The 22,159-nt window shown below is 43.6% G+C and overlaps 1 protein-coding gene across 1 annotated transcript in view; it reads left to right on the top strand.

The window, feature by feature from the left end:
• The window catches only part of SLC9A4 (solute carrier family 9 member A4), a 50,455-nt gene extending 33,241 nt beyond the window's left edge, over positions 1-17,214 (top strand). Inside the window, exons 9-12 of the mRNA XM_039494615.1 lie at positions 9,905-10,001; positions 12,478-12,609; positions 13,513-13,600; positions 16,838-17,214. Coding sequence (XP_039350549.1) covers positions 9,905-10,001; positions 12,478-12,609; positions 13,513-13,600; positions 16,838-17,214 — 694 coding nt within the window. The remainder of the gene's footprint in view (positions 1-9,904; positions 10,002-12,477; positions 12,610-13,512; positions 13,601-16,837) is intronic.
• The last annotated feature ends 4,945 nt before the right edge of the window (positions 17,215-22,159 follow it).

The raw sequence follows: 22,159 nt of genomic DNA, 5'->3' as shown, positions 1-22,159 counted from the left end.
TGCCTCTTTACCCATGTTTTTCAGCAGCGACCGGCAAGCCTGCAAAGGCCTGGAGATTCAGGTCTAGACTCAGTGGTACTCGCTGATAGCTTTGCACTGCTCCAGTGATGCAAAGAGGCCAGATGCTTCATTTAACTGGCCAGTAAATTCTGGTTTGCAGCTGCTTTGTGTTGAAAGAGCAACACAAAGGAATGGAGTGTACTAGTTTGTCTGGCCCTCAGTTCAGATTAGTAACCAGAAATCTGGGATCTGTAAATTTGGGTACTGCTCTCATGAAACCAGGCTCTCTTGTAAGATTGCTACTTCAGACTGGGTCAGAATGCCATAAGGACAGGCTTTCTTGTAGTATTTTGGTATTTCAGCTTCTAGTCTTGGCCAGAACTCAGGTTACTCCTGGGGGCTTTCTGCAGCAAAAACATTTAAAAATGATGCACACAATATTTTAAAATTCTGCAAATTGTATTTGTCAAAATAAGACTACAGAATCACACCAGTTTCAATTATTTTGGTAATTTGTTTCAAAATACCAGTCAGTAAGTATGTTTATAACAATACAGACACACACAAAAATTCCCTCAGGAGTAGAGAGTTAAAGAAACTGTTATGACAACCCAGTTCCTGTTTATCTTCCCCTCCCTCCCTCCCCATGCCAGAGCCTAGTAGGGAGGGCCAGAAACCCGCAACCCCCGGAGCCCTCCTGCAGGGCCCCCCCAGCCAATACACCTGAACCCCCTCTCCCCAGAGCCCAACATAGGGCCCCTCCTACTCAGATACTCCCCCCAGAGCCCAGCCGTGGGGCTCCCCTGGCCCAGATACCCACATCCCCTTCCCCCAGAGCCCCCCTTGTCCAGACACCCATCTCCCTCCCTCCCCTCCCCCCCAGAGTCCAGGAATCCAGAGGGAGAAAGAGCCTGATGCTCAGTCCCAGGTTTGCATGGAGTTTCCTGCAGGCCGCCTTCCCCTTCCCTCAGGGCATGCTGGGAACTGCAGCTGCCAGGACCCCTCTAGCTCCCCCCCCCCCCACCCCACCCCCGCTCTCCAGCAGGGTCTTCTATGTGCAAGCTGGGATCTGCCAAGTCCAGTGGCCCCTAGTGGCGGCTAGCACCACTGCAGCATATTTCTGTGGGGGAAAGGAAATTCTGCATGCACAACGTATATTTCTTCAAAATTCTGCATTGCGCAGGTGCGCAGAATTCCCCCAGGAGTATCAGGTGCAGAGAGAGACTAAAAAAATAATGAAACATACTTTCTGAACCTCCAAAAATGTTTGGTTTGACAGAATGGGGAAGGGTGGGGTTAGTTTTTTACTTTATCCTATTGCCCGTCTCTAGTTTTCTTAACGAACAGGCTAAATAGTGCCAATTAGCCAAAGGCCTTTGTTAGTTGGTGCCCGAGGGGGAGCTTCCTGCTGTACAGCAAGAGTGGTCTGATCCCTCCAGCATGCTGAACCAACCCCCAGAGATACATGGAAGGTTTGAGTCCGTCCTTCTCCCCTAAACAGAGGAGCCAATTTAAAGGCAATGGAAGGCTATGTGATACAGGCTTGGTGAAAAACAAACATAATCCCTATAGAAATCAATGCGGCAAATACCCTCAGTGCAACACAGTCCCTTTGTTGAGATCGTAGAACTGAACTCTGGATAAAACCTTATACAATATAAAGAGCTGGATCATGGAAACCTTCACTTCAATGCACATAATTATTCTTATGAGCAGACCCACTGACCTCAAATGTGACCGCACACAAGTATGTGCATGGGAGAGTTTGAGAGATCTCACCTAAGAAAAAAGTTACCTTACCAGGGATACTCTTTAAACTGTTTATCTTGATCATGTAAAAATTCATTTGTTTGTTTGAATTCTTGTGTCACTGTGTATTAAGAGCTGGTCAATTTTTTTCTAAATCATTTTTTTTTGTGAGAGGATAACATTAAAGGAAGCATGTGGTCATGATCTCTGTGAATTTTCCTTTTACTGTATGTCAGAAATATTTCTGAGCTGCATGTGGAGAATACAAATAGGAAGTTTGAAAGAAAAGTTGTGACAAGCAAACAACATTTTTTTTACTTTCTTTAAAAACATAAGACCAACCGATTAATGTAGTTTTATAAATTCACTCCTGAACTGAGTTTGTAGGATGTAAAATATCATTCTAGAATAAATAGTTTGCTCAGGTGGAATTAGATCTTACTCTGGGCCAGATTCTGATACTTTTTACTCACAGTAAATAGTCCCTTACTTTTTAAGCAGCCAATGGGACTGTTTGAGGAGAAGGGGGCTACTGAAGGTCAGGGTATCAGAGTGAGTAATCCCATTGATTTCAGTGAAACAGCTTGTAGTGTAAGGCGCTATTCAATGTGAGTGAGGGTGGCAAAATCTGGTCCTAAATAAATAATCCTGGAAACTGGGGGGTTTGGAAAGAAATGCTGATGCATTTAATATAAAGCCACATTTGCAATGCAGTAATAACATGATATATTTCTCCTCAGCCCTTTTGATCAGTTGCACAGGCATATCATTGCTATCTGGGGTTTTCATGCTTTAGAGACAAGGGGAAGAAATCTCTCTGGTAATCAGGGCAGATCTCAGATGAGTCTTCTGGATTCACTCCAGGCTCAGAACTTCCATTCATGTCAGTAGGATTCCTACAGGTCGACTATGTATTTGCCAATTGACTGTGCAACAAAGCATCTAGATTTGCGATAAAATATAGCACTTAGTTATACTGGCTTAGAGAACATAAGCCTTAGAAGTGGGGATTTCAAAAGGCAAAGCACGTCCAAGCAGATGCTGTAGATACCACATTTCTATTTCTGTATTTTAGACAATATACTTTAAATATAATCACAAGAAAGACAGGATGGGCTTGTTTCTGAGCTCACTTTTGCTGGTTTCACACTGATGTGACTCTTTGGACATTTAGTCTTGATGTACACTGGTGTAAGCAGGCTCAGAATCAGACTGAGGGTATGTCTACACTACGGGATTATTCCGATTTTACAGAAACCATTTTTTTAAAACAGATTGTATAAAGTCGAGTGCACGCGGCCACACTAAGCACATTAATTTGGCGGTGTGCCTCCATGTACGAGGCTAGTGTTGATTTCCGGAGCGTTGCACTGTGGGTAGCTATCCCATAGCTATCCCATAGTTCCCGCAGTCTCCCCTGCCCGTTGGAATTCTGGGTTGAGATCCAAATGCATGATGGGGCCAAAACAGTGTTGCGGGTGATTCTGGGTAAATGTCGTCACTCAATCCTTCCTCCGTGAAAGCAACATCAGACAATCATTTTACGCCCTTTTTCCCTGGATTGCCCTGGCAGACGCCATAGCACGGCAACCATGGAGCCCGTTTAGCCTTTTGTCACTGTCACCGTATGTGTACTGGATGCTGCTGACAAACGTGGTACTGCAGTGCTACACAGCAGCATTCATTTGCCTTTGCAAGGTAGCAGAGACAGTTACCAGCTATAGCACCATCTGCAACTGGAAATTGGCGATGAGATGACGGTTATCAGTCCTTTTGTACCGTCTGCAATTGGAAATTGGCGATGATGTTTATCAGTCATTTTGCACCGTCTGCTATTGGAAATTGGCGATGACGTTTATCAGTCATTTTGCACCGTCTGCAATTGGAAATTGGCGATGATGGTTATCAGTCCTTTTGTATCGTCTGCTGCTGTCATGGGTGCTCCTGGCTGGCCTCCCTGAAGTCGGCCGGGGGCGCATGGACAAAAATGGGAATGACTCCCCAGGTCATTCCCTTCTTTATGTTTTGTCTAAAAATAGAGTCACTCCTGTCTAGAATATGGAGCAAGTGTACTAGAGAACCAGAGAGCACAGCTGCTCTAGGTCAGAGCCCCAGAGATCCCACAGAAATGATGAGCTGCATGCCATTCTGGGGGGGTGTCCCTGCAACAACCCCACCCGTTGCTTCCCTCCTCCCCCAACCCTCCTGGGCTACTGTGGCAATGTCCCCCCATTTGTGTGATGAAGAAAGAAAGAATGCAGGAATAAGAAACACTGACTTTTTAGTGAGATAAAATGAGGGGGAGGCAGCCTCCAGCTGCTATGATAGTCCAGGCAGTACAGAATCTTCATTAGACATGAAAGGTCGGGGGGGGGGGGGCTGATGGAGCTCAGCCTCCAGCTGCTATGATGGTGCAAAAGGATTGAAAAACGTCCTCGTCTGGTGGGAATGACCAAGAGTCATTCCCAGTTTTGCCCAGGTGCCCCCGGCCGACTTCACCGAGGCCAGCCAGGAGCACTCATGGGATGATGAGGACGGTTTTCAATCCTTTTGTGCCATCTGCCATCAGGAAAGGAAGGGGAGGGGATGCTGCTGTTCAGCGCTGCAGCACCCTGTCTACCAGCAGCATGCAGCAGACATAGGGTGACATTGAAAAAAGGCAAGAAACGATTTTTTTCCCCTTTTCTTTCAGGGGTGGGAGGAAGGGGGTAAATTGACGACATACACCCTGAACCACTCGAGACAATGTTTTTGACCCTTCAGGCACTGGGAGCTCAGCCAAGAATGCAAATGCTTTTCGGAGACTGTGGGGACTGTGGGATAGCTGGAATCCTCAGTTCCCCCTCCCTCCCTCCATGAGCGTCCATTTGATTCTTTGGCTTTCCATTATGCTTGTCACGCAGCACTGTGCTGAGTCCCTGCTGTGGCCTCTGTCTGTCATAGCCTGGAGATTTTTTCAAATGCTTTGGCATTCGTCTTCTGTAACGGAGCTCTGATAGAACAGATTTGTCTCCCCATACAGCGATCAGATCCAGTATCTCCCGTACGGTCCATGCTGGAGCTCTTTTTGGATTTGGGACTGCATCGCCAGCCGTGCTGATCAGAGCTCCATGCTGGGCAAACAGAAAATGAAATTCAAAAGTTCGCGGGGCTTTTTCTGTCTACCTGGCCAGTGCATCCAAGTTCAGATTGCTTTCCAGAGCGGTCACAATGGTGCACTGTGGGATAGCGCCCGGATGCCAATACCGTCAAATTGCGGCCACACTAACCCTAATCCGACATGGCAATACCGATTTCAGCGCTACTCCCCTCGTCGGGGAGGAGTACAGAAATCGGTAGTAAGAGCCCTTTATATCGATATAAAGGGCTTTGTTGTGTGGACGAGTGCAGGGTTAATTCGGTTTAACGCTGCTAAATTCGGTATAAATGCGTAGTGTAGACCAGTCCTGAGTGTTTTCATTGCCTGTGACACTATTACACAAGCGCTATCCCACTAGGATGCTACTTTCTTCTTAGTAGAACTGGATGGAGAGTATGGAAAGTTCAAAATGTAACAAAAAATGGGGAAAAAATTAGATAAGGATTTTTTGGGAATTTTGTTTTTATTTTTTAACCAGCTATTTTTTTAGAACAAATCTGGAGAGTATTTTGGGTTCATTCGTGATCAGAATGGATTTTTTTTGCCAACCCAGAGTTATAACCAATTGCTATGCACCCGAAATGATATAATCTCAGTAATGTTTTTGCAAATAAAACACCTGGACTTGGCTCTGCAAGTAAAATGCAGGAAGTTGCAAAAAGCATCAGAGAAAGAATTTTAATAAAGATGATTTTATGGGGTTGGTAACAAGTCAAACTTGTTTTAGCTGAACGCGGGTTTTGAAATATATTGTATATTGTGAAATATTAATTAAAGAAGTGCTTATTAAACTGAATACATAACCTTTTCTCCATTCCCCAGGTAGGCTCAATGTTATCAGTGTGGCAGGTTAATGGCTAATCCCATGCAAAGAGTATGCTTTTTATTTGTGCTTTAGAACGATACAGATAATCTTCATGTTGTTTGTTCTGTTGCTATTTCAGTTCAGCTGAAACTGAGGATATTTTATTTGAGTCACCTAAAGAGTGAAACGATAACAAGCACTGAGATGATTTAAGGCTTGAATTTCCATCTACATCTGCCTGCAGTGGGGAGCCAGATTGGGTTGATCTGGAGTGGGGAAAGTAGCAGGATGGAGTGATCTCTACATGATACCATTCTTCTTGATACTTTCCCGACCCCTTTTCCAATTCTGTGATATAAAATCCCTCTACAGGTGCACCACAGGCTTCTGGTTCCATAGGTCTAGGGAGGGCAGGCCTGGACAAGAAGGGGGTAGAGAAGCAGTTACTCTTCATGGCATCAGCCATGAGGGGATTGTACTGCATAAGACATCAGTTGTCAAACTATGTTTCATGGACCATTGTGGTGTGTGGACCACATGTCAGTGGTCTGCAGAGAGTTTTGAAGCAGCCACTTCGAAAAACCATTAGCGATTTAAATGGTTACTGGAACAAACCACAAGCCCATCTCCCCAATTTAGAGCTCTGATGTGTGCATTTATAAGTCCCTAGACAGGGGGCCAGGCTAAATGTGTCTTATTTATTTATTAAACTAGACTATTTAAATGGTTACTTTTTTTAAATGTTTTTTTTCTATAAATGTTGGATTTTTTATGGCTGACTTGTTCCTTTTCTAACTTGCCATTTTTCACCTGTGATATATTTTGGATCACTACATATAGACAACAGTTGATCTCAGCAACTGGCCATTTCCTAGAGATGGCCCACTTTGGATCTCTAATACACTTGAATTTTGGCAGTGTTCAGATACAAATGCCTGAACCCAAACCTATCCCTATGGCTTTGGTTTCAGGTTGGATGCTGTCAGGGCTGAATCCCCACTCTGGCACTTTGAGTGCAGCAGATGGGGGTCTGCAAGGATTCAAAAAAATTAATACTTGCCACTCCGGGCTTGTATTAAACTCCCAAGGTTACAGCTTTTCTCTGACCTTGGCTTGGTAAACGCTGCCACCACCCAAATGCAAAAAACCCCAACAACTCTGGGACCCAGGAAGGAGCACTTGAGAATTCCTCTTTGTGGGGTACCCTCGAGCCCTTTCACACACACCCTCCGGGGAAAAGCTAAGAAAACAAAGGAAATTAGCTGTTGCTACCAGCTAATTAAACAACATGTGCACAAACCTCTTAGGACACCAAAAATCCAATCCTGTTCTTAAAAAAGGTAAATTTTATTAAAAACAAAAAAGAAAATACATCTGGAACTTAGGATTTTGCTAGATTTTAAAAGCGCAATTCGAAAAATTAAGCACCCAAGCTAGCTTTCTTGGGAGTTCAGCTTAAAGGTTACAAGCAAACAAAAGCATCAGGGGTTAGCACAGAGGAAATCCACAAGCGAAAATAAAGAAATAAACCTGATCACGTCTATCTAGACATTCCCTATCCCCAATTATTCCTTCTAGGTATGGAAAATATTTTTTCATACCTGGTTCAAATCTTACACAGCATTCCTGCTTATAGCATGGCTGCTCTGGGTCCTTGCAGCCCAGAGAGAACAACAGACAACAAAAGGAAGTTTTTTCCCAATTTTAAAAAGTTCTAGCCCTCCCATTGGTTCTTTTGGTTAGGTGCCCACTTCCCCTTTTTCGTACCTATGCAGGGAGGCTTTTTAACCTTTTACAGGTACAGCAAGCAGAGAACAGCTACCAAGAGGGATTTTACAGCTAACTGGCTGTCTGGGTGTCCATAAATGGGAGCTACCCACCCTTCATTTATCACAGATGCAAAACCCGATAAGGCCTTATTTCTGGTTGTGCTTTGAAGAAGGTGGCAATTTTGCAATTGCAATGAATGGTGGCAATTTTGTGAAATTAGCTGTAATTGACCATCATACAGCCACCATACCTTAGCCTGGATTGTGCACTGAACCTGAATACCAAGCCCTAGCCTAAACTAATTCATATCTGAACATCAGTGCTCTGGCCCAAGTCATGAATCATATAACAGTTTTTAGTTTATTCCAGACACAGCTTCTTTTTGCTATTAAAGGCTGTATTCTTTTGCTAATGTAAGGGAAACTGAAAGTACAATCCTGTCATAATGTTATTAAAGGAAACACTCCTTTAATCAAGCCATTTACCACAATTACATCACTTAATATGAGGGAAAAGCTGGACAAATAAATATGATATGGTGTATGACTAAGTTCTCACAGAGGTTGACCTGGCATATCCAGTTAGCATTTCAGATCAACCAGCTTCCATAGTTTAACACTTTCCTCCAAGACCCTACTGTGTGGAAGATAACTTTCCTTGTTAACTCTTAAAAAGCAAAGGTTGGCTTCTATTGTAAACTGAATGGCAGCTTATTGTATCTTCACAATATGTTAATAGATGTTTTAGTTGTTTTCAACCGGGAAAACTGGTTGAAACTATCGTAAAGAACAATATTGTCAGACACATAGAGGAACATAATTTGTTGGGGAGTCGTCAACATGGTTTTTGTAAAGGGAAATCATGCCTCACCAATCTACTAGAATTCTTTGAGGGGGTCAACAAGCATGTGGACAGGGATCCAGTGGATATAGTGTACTTAGATTTTCAGAAAGCCTTAGACAAGGTCCCTCACCAAAGCTCTTAAGCAAAGTAAACTGTCATGGGATAACAGGGAAGGTCCTCTCATGGATTGGTAACTGGTTAAAAGACAGGAAACAAAGGGTAGAAGGAATAAATGGCCAGTTTTCAGAATGGAGAGAGGTAAATAGTGATGTCCCCCAAGGATCTGTACTGGGCCTAGTTCTATTCAACATGTTCATAAATGATCTGGAAAAAGGGGTAAACAGTGAGGTGGCAAAATTTGCAGATGATACAAAACTACTCAAGACAGTTAAGTCCCAGGCAGACTGCGAACAGCTACAAAAGGAACTCTCTAAACTGGGTGACTTAGCAACAAAATGGCAGATGAAATTCAGTGTTGATAAAACAAAGTAATGCACTTTGGAAAACATAATCCCAACTATATGTATAAAATGATGGGGTCTAAATTAGCTGTTACCACTCAAGAAATAGATCTTGGACTCATTGTGGATAGTTCTCTGAAAACATCCACGCAATGTGCAGCATTAGTCAAAAAAGCAAATAGAATGTTGGGAATCATTAGGAAAGGGATAGATAAGACAGAAAATATCATTTTGCCTCTATATAAATCCATGATACGCCCACATCTTGAATACTGCATGCAGATGTGGTCGCCCCACCTCAAAAAAGATATATTAGAATCGGAAAAGGTTCAGAAAAGGGCAACAAAAATTATTAGAAGTATGGAATGACTGCCATATGAGGAGAGATTAATAAGACTGGTACTTTTCACCTTGGAAAAGAGATGACTAAGGGGGGATATGACAGAGGTCTATAAATTCATCACTGGTGTGGAGAAAGTAGATAAGGAAGTGTTATTTACTCAATCTCATAACACAAGAACTAGGAGTCACCAAATGAAATTAATAGGCAGCAGATTTAAAACAAACAAAAGAAAGTATTTTTTCACACAACGCACAGTCAGTCTGTGGAACTCCTTGCCAGAGGATGTTGTGAAGGCCAAGACTATAACAAGGTTCAAAAAAGAACAAAATGAGTTCATGGAGGATAGGGCCATCCATGGCTATTAGCCAGGATGGGCAGGGATGGTGTCTCTAGCCTCTGTTTGCCAGAAGCTGGGAGTGGGTGACAGGGGATGGATCACTTGATTACCTGTTCTGTTCATTCCCTCTGGGGCACCTGGTATTGGTCACTGTCAGAAGACAGGATACTGGGCTGGATGGGCCTTTAATCTGACCCAGTATGGCCATTCTTATGTTCTTATGTTCTTTCTTCAAAAGATGATGCAAAGTGCAAACCTTAAAAAAAACAAAAACACTAGGAAGTTTTCTCTTTTAGCTTTTGTTGATTCCTTATTATCATTGGTTAGAGAATTGCCATTTACACCTGCAGTGCTCTAGAAATAATAACATAGGAAAATAAATAATTCTATAGGAAAGATAATTCCTGTGTGATTTGTACAAATTAGTATAATATTTGCCTTTCCCTTTTATTTACAGGAGCTATAGAAATCAAAGAATGCATAGGCTTTCCCCTGAAGAGGTGGAGTCCATGCGGGATATGCTGGCACATAGTCTGTATCAAGTACGACAAAGGGTGTGTAAGCGACTATCGTAACAAAGCTCTGTGCTCGTAGATCAAAAGATCATGTTTGCCCTCCTCACCATCACAGCAACAGCCAATGGTAGCTGCAAAGATAGCATTGTTCTTCTCAGCTGAACCATTAAACTGTGTTAATGGGAAATACTGAGCCAGATCCTCAGCTGGTGTCAATTGGATTTCAGTGGAGGTGCTCTGATTTACATCAGCTGAGGATCTGGCCCATTGCGCTCAGATCCCACAGTACAAAAAGTAAAAGGGAGTTTGGCTTCTAGCTTTTCACCCTGATGTCTGATCTGCAATGTAACAGGACAAGAAAATCCAGAAACTAGCTCTAGAGGTCAGGCTTCCCTAGCTGTAAAGATCTCCGTGACTCAGGAATGGTCTCCTTTCTGATATTGCCCAATACCTGTTTTATCTAGTTTAACTTTCCAAGCCCTCTCCCTCTCTAGTCACACACAAGCTGTGACCTGTGAGGGAAGCAGCAGACCTATAGATTATTCCCATGGCAACTGAGGAGATGGAGTTGATACAGAATTTAGGGGTAATGGTATTTACCTGAACATGTGCAGCAGTTACATTTTTTAAAGCAAACCATCTGCAGAGTAGGTTTAAAACTGATATTATTCTACCCTCAATGTGAAGGAGCAGCAGGGCCATTAGAGGCACAGGATCTATGTAGATTTGCCAGATTTGGGGGGCAGGTCTCATGGCTTGTTCTGTGTGGGAGGCAAACCTTGCCCTCATGATAGGACGATACGGGAAGAACTCCCTCCCACCCCAAGCCTCATCTTGTAAGCTTTCCCATGAGCTGGGGCTGAGCTGGGTCTCAGCAAGGCTTTATTTTGAAAAAAATGGTCATGGCTTTGGTATCCTGTAAAAATACCGTGTGATGCCGGTCAAAGGTGCAACATCAGTGTAATCCAGTCCAATGCATCACTAACCAACCAAGCATAATGCTGAGCACTGTCATGCTCTCCTATGGCAAAGTGAGCTAGCAGGTACACTTGGGTAACCTTGAAATTATGCTGATCAACTGCCCTGACTAATGTAACATATGCAGGGCTGGCGAATGATCATTTTATAACAGGTCATTGTTCATGTTATATTCTTCTTTAAAGTTGTCTGAATTGTGGCCAATCATCCTTATGAAAGGTATTTCTTATCTTACTAGCAAGTTCCATAGGCATCTGTTCTATACATTACCGAGGTGAACCCTGTGTCTGCAAAATCAGTTACCTTAAGGTCTATTAGTGCACTATAGCATGCTATGTGGTATTTGAAACCGCACCTTCTCTTGGAAATGAAGGATTTTAATACTACTACTTCCCCCTTATCTTGAACTTCGAGGGCCTAACTATGCTCTGGAATGTCACTGGAATTGCATCAGGGTGAAACCAGTATAAATGGGATTGAGATCAGGCCCTAAGTCTTCAAACTGCAGTACAAAAATCCATGAATTTGCCCTCCCGACACCTCTATGAGGTTGATAACTATTACTGTCATTTCACGGGTTGAGGGCCTGATTCTCTACAGCCTTGCACCATTTGCAGCCATATTCATCAGTGCACAGTGAGTGTAAATCTCTGTCAAATTAGAATGGAAGGGCCTGATTCTCATTTACACTAAAGCCACTGTATACCATTCTGGCCGTGTTAAAGAGCCTTTAAGGCTTTTTTACAATGTCAGCGCAGTGTAAAGCAGCCTCAGTGTAGCTGAGAGTTAGGCCCAAAGAGTTTAACATCCACCCTACACTCACTTTGGACAGGTATAAATGGGTACTCAACATAATAAAAAATCAGGCTCAGTGACTAAACTTTTACCAGACACTGCTGAAGGTAATTTTGCATTATGGCATTATAGCTTCTACCAGTATGGACACATGTGCATCCACCCTTGCATTGCACTGATAGAACTAATCTGGCAGAGGATGTATGCTGCTCAGAGATGGGGAATAACTGCTGGCTAAATGGAAACTTTTGCCAATAGGACACAAAATGCCAGGTTGTGCAGGCCTAAGAAATAGAGGGGTCAGTCCGTGGTTCTGACTGAACTCTATCTGGTGCAGGAACGGAGTGGGAAGCAAAGGTGCCCCCTTTGCAATTCCTTAATTCCTGAGGGTCCCCCAGTTTATGCAATCCTTTCCTCCTGGGCCTGGCCACAGCTCTGTAGGATGTGGCATGTGGGTAAGGATAATGTAGAGCTAGTTTGCTGGCTGTCTACCACGCACGAGGGAATTCACAGCTGCACAGGTAGGGCAGGACTGGAGTGGTACAAGGGGGCCATACTGAAGGCCAGGATCTGTCCCAGAGAGATTGTGCAAGATCTCACAGTGAGTCTGTGGCAGAGCCAGGAATGGGACGCCAGAGACGTTCCTTGCTCCCAGTTGCATGCTTGACTGGACTGCGCAGCTTGAGCCAACGCGGCAGTGTGCATTGGGAAGAGACTCAAATACATGTATTTCCTATTTCAGACCCCGTCATATAACAGACATAACCTGCCAACCGAAACAAGCGAGAAACAAGCCAAAGAAATTCTCATCCGTCGCCAGAACAGCCTGAGGCAGTGTGTCAGGAAAGGAAACAGCTTGCCTTGGGGGAAACCGGTAACTGTTATGCAAGCGACAATTCATGTGATCAGGGCATGAAAATACCTGCCTGTCTCTGGACTGTACAAAACCCAGCCAATTTTAATTTGCTTTTGCAATAGTTGAAATGAATATTTCCCACAGAGCATTAGAAGAGGAAAGCACCTGGAAACAACGGGCCATATTCAGCAATTATGTGAACAGTAATGTCAGTGACATGTCACCTGTATGCTAGTCAGTGAACAGTAATGTCAGTGACAAGTCACCTGTATGCTGGTTATAAGAGGTAAAACACTGTAACTTGCACTAACTTTGCCATTCACTGTGGGTACAAAACAAGTGAAACACACACCTAGGGACCAAGGCAAAGCCCTTTTAAGTCAATAGGAGTCTTTCCATTGACTCCACCTGGCTTTGGATCATACCCCAAGGGCCAAATTCTGATCCTGTTTGCACTGGTGTAAATCCAGTGTAAATGGGTTCAGAATCAGGCTCCTGAGGGTGTGGAAGGTGTAAGTGTAAACCTACTTACACTGGTTTCACACTGATGTAGCACACCTGTGTAGGTGTAGCACAAAAAGCAGCAAAGCCCAAATAACCACTGCCCCTTATTTCCATCCTGCTGCTAGTTTCTATTCTTGTAACAACCCAGATTTCCAGTCCCTTGGTGTGTAAATTACATTGGTTTGACCCATCATTGAATGCCAAAACAGTGCCTCTATTGTTTATCTTTTCATAGAATTAAAATCCAGAGTCTTCCTTGGGAACTTGCCCCCATTTATCTCAGACTGAATTTGGCCCATATAGTTTAAGCAGTGGAAAGGCACAGCCTGGAATGTCCTGCATGCTGAACTGGTTCTGCTTCTAAATTCAGATTGGCATAATTAAATGTACTGTATGCTTTTCTGTCTTTGCACACAGGCTAGCACCAAAAATGTGCGTTTCCTCTCTTTACCATATGGTACTCATCAGCCAGCTAGACGAAAAGCAAGGCATGATGCTTCTACAGGTAACAAACGCACTTTATTCTGCATACCACACTAAAAAAGATACAGTGAAAAACCAAGAATTTGCTCCATGAATTTTACAATATCCCCTTCACCTATCTGTCACTCCATGGCGTTCACATGGCACCAACTGTGGTCATCTGCTCAGGACACCCAGAACCAATAAGCCACTGTGCTACCCCTTTGCCTCAGCAAGCGTGCGCTTTGCTGGAGTTTAGATTGTAGGTCAGGTCCCGGCCACACCAGTCTATCCAGCAAACTGCTCAAGATTCTGCCAGTCTGAACCTTGCCTTGCAATGTAACAATCAGTGAATCCCAGTTCTCAAGTTCCCCAGACATATCTCTTCAGTGTCCAGTCCCTCTCACGGGACCAGCCTGCTTCGGTGGAGCCGCGGGACCAGCAGACCCTCCGCAGGCATGCCTCCGAAGGCACCCTGCCTGCCGCCCTCCCGGAGACCGGCAGAGCGCCCCCCATGGCATGCCGCTCCAAGCACACGCTTGGCATGCTGGGGCCTGGAGCCACCCCTGCAGAGGATCCAACCTTCAGAAACTTAGCGGGCACTGTTCCCTTTGTTCTTTAAATGATGGAAAACTAGAATGTCTTTTGGCTTCCCTTATATTTCCCAAAGTCCATTGTATTTGCCTCAAGAGCCAGGAAGACACCTGGGGGTTCAGACACAATCTATCCCAAAGTGTCTATTGTCTCTACCCTGATCTCCACTGTGGTATACATTTTCTTCTTCTTCTTGGTATGACAGTAGCAGATCAGGCCCTCTTGTAGTATGTACTCTACATACACATAGTAAGATGCAGTCCTACTCTGAACAGCTTACAATCTAAGTAGACAAGACAGACATTAGGTGGGAGGAGAAACAGAGGTCAAGAGCAGTGATGTGACTTGTCAAGGTCACAAAGCTGGCCAGTGTCAGAGCTAGGCATGGAACCCAGGTCTCTTAACTCTCCATCCATTCTCCTACCCATTCGATCATGCGCCACTAGACACCTTTCCGCTTTTTGTTTACATATGAACTCCCGAAACACATGTTTATGCTGTTGAAAATGGCTATTCATTTTTGGCAAAATTAAAAATCTGGCAGTGAATGACACTGTTTTTTTAATCATCTTTGTAGAAAAATGGTGAAAAGCCAAATGTTGCTTGTTTCCTGCATGTGCAAAATCATTTACTCTGTTCCATTTCTTTTTTCCTATTGAAACAAAAGAGAGTGTTTGTGATCTGTATAAGCAAACTACCCACTTCAGGTTGTGCATATATTGGGTGCATAACACAGTATGGAACACTTGATAAGAACCCAGCCAAAACCCTCAAAGTTATTTATTTTCAAAGAGATTGCCGAACTAGAGATATAGAACAACAGGTGGTAACTAACAGGATTTATGGGTCAAGGGATATCAGTCCCGCTAAAAAGCTGTTAAATATTTCAGCACAACAGTCTATGATATGAAGATCTATTGCATCCCTTTCTTAGGGCCTAACCTTCCCTTATCGCTGCCATTACCAAATCTCATATTATTTCATTGGAGACTTTGGGACATACCCCAGAAATGGTGCAAAGCAGCTGAGGCTGGGCTGAGAATCTAGCCCAGGGCATATAGTTTTACAAATACAATCAGTGAACCTATGCAGGGAGTTTACAATAATCAGGAGTTTGTGCTACCCACTGGTAATAATCAGGGAAGGCCAAACAAACTTCAGCAGAACACAGTGGGTCAATGGGATGTAAGGAGAGTAAGGCCTGGTCTACACTAAGGGCGGGGGTCGAACTAGGGTACGCAAGTTCAGGTACGCGAATAGCGTAGCTGAACTTGAAGTACCCTAGTTCGACTGACTTACCCGTCCAGACGCGTCGGGGTCAAACTCCGCGGCTCCAACGTCGACTCCGCCACCGCCGTTCACGGTGGTGGAGTTCCAGAGTCGACTGGAGCGCGCGGGGAGTTCGAACTATCGCGTCTTGATTAGACGCGATAGTTCGAACTCCGAGAAGTCGAACTTACCGCGTCGACCCGCGCGGTGAGTATGGACCTGCCCTTAGTCACATTGACAGAGCCCATGGGACTTAGGCATCTAAATACATGTGAGGATCTGGGGCTTTGGTTGCTTGAGTATCCTAAGCAGCACGGTAAAACGAATTAACCACATTGCAAAATAGTGGTCACTTTTCTCCTGTTTCACACAAGTACATATTTCTATGACCAATAGGTCTGACACTTTATAGCACTGATTACCCCATCTGGCTAGATATAGATATAGGCCACCTCACCTTATTATGTCCAGTCCTCTTTCAAATCTGAAAATATTTTCTTCAGATTGTCCATTTTCTTTGAGACAACTATGTGTGTGTTTAATTGCAATAGGATACAATCTGTTTTATAACCCTTCATGTATTTTTGTTTATTTGGAGGTTCCTGTATTTTTTTATGAGTAATTATGTAATAATATGGCTAATTTATTTTTATACCTTCAGACTTCAGATGGCCTGTAATTAAGGAAAGAGCAGAGATTTGTTTAGTTAAATAAATAGGACAAGAGGGCTAGTTCACCTTGGTGTAGGCAAAAGTTTTGCACCAGAGACCACGGAAGTGCCTTGGGTGCCAAAGGGTGTGTTTCTAATAAGGTTAGGGAACTTTGACTTCAGGGAAAAGGCTCATGCTCTGACACACCCAGGTTAATCAAAGAGCCCTGGAGCCAAACCTTCAGGTGCAACTGGTTCTTTTGGTCTTGTTAATTGCAGGTGACCTGTAAATTTCCAGTTGGAAACCTCTCATCAGTCACATTCAGTCCTAGGTTGTGTTTTTTGTAATGCTTCAGAATTATGGGTTTGCTTATCTGCTTGAATAACTTGCAGAACATTAAAACTTACAGGAATGAGTCTCCAGCATGGGATAATATGACAATAGCAGCATTGAGAGCTATTAACATGGAGCAGAGTATGTTCATTTATTAAAGCTCCTGGGTAAAACAAAGCCCAATACAGAATGCACTATCTGCCAAGAATCCATTGTCTCTCTCCACTACTTAAGAAATGTAGGTTATTTTAATTGTCCCTCATAATAACAGGTACATTATTTTACAGTAATTGCCCCAAGCACTACAGCTCCAGTGTAACATGTATGACCTCGGAATAATACTTAATATAATAAAGTATTTTCTTTTAATAGTTCTTAATAAAATACTCTCTCTCTTTTTTAATAATACCAGTCCCTTTTGTGTTACTGTCCAGGTGATCACAGCAGTGATTCTGATTCAATGGTCTCCATCGTGTTCAGGCCACAGCTCCGAGCAGGCTCCCTTGCAGCAAACCGTCGTCAGCAGGAGATGGTTCTGATGGAGCAGTTAGATAGAAGAGAGAAACTGTCAGATTTTGCAGGTCAGAGGGGAACCCCAAGCAAGCAGGATCTTACAACTAGAATCAGAAGACTGGCTTTAATGCCAAAGCCCCAGTTTGATGCAGTGTTTGAAGAAGAAATACAGGAATATGAATCAGAAGAGGAGGAAGAAGCAGTCGCGGCATCAAGGTCATCAGTCAAATGGGCACCAGAGAAAAGAAATGTAAGACATTTCCACAAAGCCCCAAGCTCCCCATTCTGGAGAAAATAGCAAAGTTCTTATATGAACCATAATTACAATGTTCATCTTGGGACCTCTGAACTAATTCTGATACCGGTCCTAGGCACAGTGTGAAGGTTCTTAGAAGTTCTGCATAGAATCAAATGTTTGAACACTCAGATTGAAGGTTGTTTGCCTGAAGCCACTGAATGGCACAACAATAAATGACTACAGTATCTGCTGGAAGAGAGTTGTATGTTAACTTAATTTACTATAATTATTCACACACATTTCACTGATGGTATTTCATAAGTCTATATTCTACACTATGGCTATGATCCAGCAAAGCACTTAAGCATGTGCTTAAATTGAGCTCATGAGTAATCCCTTTGATTTCAGTGAGCTCCCTCACATGCTTAAAGTTAAGCACATGGTGACGTTCTTTTCTGGATGAGGGCCCGTGCTACATCTGTGCTACATCTCTTACAATGTACTTCTGATTTGGTCCAACAAACATCTGATCCATAAAATTTGGCAAGCACCACTGGGGGAAAAAACACCTCTTCCTTCTGTTCACAAGTCAAAATAGTATTCAGAAGTTTAGAATGAAGCATATGATCTATGTTAAATGCATACAAAGATTTGATGAAACTTAAGTCCTATTTATATTTTTCTATTATATGCATAGAAAGAAAGTAGTCATCTTCCTTTAAGAGTACAGAGTCAATGGCAGAACTATTAACAGAAGAATGGATTTTGTCTTTTGTACTGGCACCAAATAGACAATGAATAACATTTCTAAAAGCCAAAAACAAAATCCCACTTTCTTGTATGAAACAAAAGGACAATTGTATATAATAACTTGAGATAGATTTAAACCAAATCCCTAGATCAGATAATCCCTACATTTTGGAAAAGTTTGAGTCCAGGTCCAAACATTATGACTGGCTCTGTCTCTTCTGTAGGTTGAACTAAAATCCTAGATTCAAATAACCCAAACGTTGGGAAAGTCCAGATCTGAACATGGTGGCTCAGGTCCATCTCTAATAACAACAGGACACTTTGATGCAGGGCTGGCTCTGGCTTTTTGCCCCAAGCAAAAAAAAAAAGGGTGTGTGTGGAGCGGCAAAGCGCAGCTGGGGGGGAGGGGGGATGGCGCAGACGGCAAAGCAGGGAAAAAGGCAAAACAAAAAAACCCTACGGGGTGCAGGGGGGACTCCCTGTGCTGCAGAGTGTGCACCTGGTCTAATGGGGGGGAGGGGGAGGGAGTGGGGGAAGAGAAAGAAGGGGAACGGCCAGGGCTTCAGCGGGGCGCTCGCCCCGCAGCCCCGACCGCTGTGCCACCTGCCGGGAGGCTCTGCGCCACTCCGGTTGGCTGGGAGGGAAGGATGCGGGCTGCCCTGCCGAGTTTGCTGCAGGGAGCTCCCCTCCTCCACCCCTACAGGGCGGCCGGATCGGGGAACCAAAAAAACCCCCAAACCTGCCATGCCACCCTAGGATTGGAGGGAAGCTGCCCCGTAGAATCTGCCGCCCCAAGCACGAGCTTGCTCGGCTGGTGCCTAGAGCCGGCCCTGCTTTGATGAATATCTAACAAGAGTTCTACTGGCTTTCTTAGTCAGTCTCCACCGTGCCAATCAAGGCAGAGCAGGAAAATATTTGGAAATTCACCATATCCAGCAGTGGCGAGGTGTGCTCCTAATCTGATCTGTTCTCGCTTGGCCATGACACTGGAAAACTATAGGGTGTATTTAAGACCCTGCTGATATTTGTATTAGCTTGGGGAAAAAACAAAACAAATTAAATTGGTGTGTTATCCAGTTGAAATCAAAACATTGTTTTAAAAGGTCACTTTACACTTCCACCTGGTATTTTCTTAACGTGCAGTGCAAAGTATCTAATTACCATTTCATACCTCTTTTAGAATGAAATCCACCCCATCTCTCACAGAGCCCACAGAAGGTCCCCACAGCAATGGAACTATTGGAGTTTCATAGAGTAGCATAGATACATAGAAACCATCTGCAGAGGGTGGGTGCAGTTCGCTGCTGCAGGCCAATGGGAGCTGCTGGAAGCGGCGCGGGCCGAGGGGCTTACTGGCTGCCACTTCCAGCAGCCCCCATTGGCCTGCAGCGGCGAACCACGGCCAATGGGAGCCATGATCGGCCGGACCTGCGGATGGGGCAGGTAAACAAACCGGCTCGGCCCGCCAGGGGCTTTCCCTACACAAGCAGCGACCCCAGTTTGAGAAACACTGGTATAGAGTGTTTAAAGACCAATCAGATGTGAGCAAGGAGCAAGCATATTTTAAAATTTCATGTAAGCGGATATTTATTTTATCTGATTTTTTGCAAGTCTTTTAAAAATACAAATAAAATCAATGGGGAGATGGAGACAAGTCTCATCCTATTTGTTTGTTTATTTCTAAGCTTTTATTTTTCCAGAAATCAATGGGCCAGATCCTCAGCTGTTGTAAATCAGCACAAAGAGATTGAAGTCAATGGAGTTACATTTGTTTGCACCAGCTGAAGATCTGGCCCTAAACCTGCAAAGTGCATTTTTAGTTTGCTTTTCTAACAATTAGAAAGTAGCACTGGAGGAAATTTTTCTTCTACACCATTAGTTGCTGTTAATGGTTTAGTTGGCCATTAACCAAGAAGCAATACTGCAGATGCCCATATAAAATACTTGCCAATAACTATAAAGTTACATTATTATTTTTTATCATGGGCATAAGTAATGCACTATGTACTTATGAAAAGTCAAACCACACTGAAAGAGGATCAGCTGCTAGGGTTGAAATGACAGTAACAGTGGCTTTGAGGATATTTTCAGGAGCTCCTTCCATGCATAAGAGGTAAAAAGGGAGAAAAGCACAAAGGTGTTTGTTAGAAAATTTTACAAATGGGCAGGTAAGACTGGCATCACTTGCATTAGAAAGGTGGGAACTGATGTTTTGATGCTACCTAAGAAATTATAGGTAGGGCAGGGATAGGCTATGAAAGGTCTTATAAGTGAGGACAAGTAGTTTGTTTTTAATGCAGTGGAGAAGGAGGAGCCAGTAGAGGGATACAAAGAGAGAGAAGTGATGTGGTTGAAGCAACAAGATAGCAGAATAGCAGTGCTTAATTTGTGCCAGGGCTGAGCCCCGGCACCCCTGGGCTTGCTGCATCAGTTATGAATGTAAAAAAATTGCTTGAGCCCCTGCACCTAATTGCTTGAGCACCGGCACCTCTTTCATTACAAATTAACCACTGGAGGACAGTGAGCTTTGCAGCAGTATTTTGAATGGATGGAAGTGAAGTAAAGGCTGGTCTACACTGAAAACTTACATCGTCCTAGCTACGTTTCTCAGGAGTGTGAAAAATCCATACTCCTGAGAGACATAGCTATGCTGACCTAACCCCTGGTGTAGACAGCGCTAGGTCGAGAGAAGAATTTTCTGTCAACCTCATTACTGTCTCTTGTGAATTAACTACAGTGATGGGAGAACACCACCCATTGTTGTAGAGCGTGTCTACACTGAAGCACTACAGCTTCAGCACTGCAGCTGTGCCGCTGTAGTGTTTTAAATGTAGACATACCCTAAGATTGCATTTGTCAAGGCCAGATGGGAGGAAGTTATAGTAGTGAAGATGCAAGATAGTGAGGGCCTGGAGGAGACTTTTAGCTGTGTGGACAGAGAAGAAAGGCCCTTTTTTGGCCCTGGTCTACACTACAGAGCTAGATTGATGTAAGCTGCCTTACATCGATCAAACTCGGTAAGTGGCTACACTAAAGTGTAGCTCCCGCTGATGTAACTCGCCCACTACACCAATTTAATAATTCCACCTCCGTGAGAGGTGTAGTTCTTATGTCAATTTAGTTAGATCGACACAGTGTCAGTGTAGACACTGCATTCCTTATGTTGACTGTTACTACCTTTCAGAAGCTGTCCCACAATGCCCCACACTGACATGGTGCAAGCGCCCCTGGTGAGGGTGCGCACTGCGGACACAAAAGCAATTTAATTAGTACGGTGGCTGAACGTTGACATAACTTAGGTTGACTTACTTTTGTAGTGTAGACTTGCCCTTATGATGTTATGCAGAAAGAAGAGGCAAGAGCTAAATGCAGCCTGGATGTGTGGACCTAGAGAGAAGGCCAAGTGAAAGATTATGCCTGGGTTCAGAGCTGTGCATGGGACTGAGAATAGTGGAAGGAGGGCTTGGAGGGAAAGATTAGGAGCTCTGTTTTGTGCATGTTGAGCTTAAGCTGAAGGCTGGATATCCACAAGGCTAAAATTTTAGTTTGGACAGTGGGAGAGAGGTCAGAAGCGGAAAGATACATCTATGTCTTCAGCATAGAGGAGACAGTTGGGCTCTGTGATATGTGATCATCCAGAGACAGGATGCAAACAGAGAAGAGGATCAATGGTATCAAAAAGTGCTAACAGATCACATCAATATGGAGATTCTAGTCCCTAAAACCTTTTTTATACTTCAACTCTGAGTGTAAGATCTGTACAGCAGCTGTGTTCTTGCATACCTAAGTTTGATTTTCTTATGCATGAAAGATATAATGACCAGGGCCCATGTACTTTGCATCACAAGAGGATGAAATTCCATGGTTGCAATCCTTAAATTCTGTAAATTCTTTGTTAATGACAGAGAACTCCAATGGTTTCATCTTGACCAGAGTTTCAAAAGAGCTCCCACTGATGAAACAGGAGCAGAGCTCTTTTGGAAATCTGCTCCTCAGACTATCCCTTAATTCAGTTCAGAATGTAGTAGATTTTAATATATTTCATCCAAAGAGTCATGGGGGTGCATGTAACAGGAGTATATCATTTTCATTATAAACCAAAACAATCTGTCCTGCTAAATTCTCATTGTGGCTCCGTGCTTCCAGAGAAATTCCTACTGAAATAACACAGGACCGTTTTGTGTTATCTGTTTTAAAGCCATTGAAACACTTGCTTGGTGGCCTGACCTGGCCCATAATTTACATATTAAAAAAA

Source organism: Mauremys reevesii, linkage group 1 (assembly GCF_016161935.1).
Source record: "Mauremys reevesii isolate NIE-2019 linkage group 1, ASM1616193v1, whole genome shotgun sequence".
Lineage (NCBI taxonomy): Eukaryota > Metazoa > Chordata > Testudines > Geoemydidae > Mauremys > Mauremys reevesii.
The sequence above is the reverse complement of the archived record's forward strand: the minus strand, read 5'-3'. Positions and strand labels throughout refer to the sequence as shown.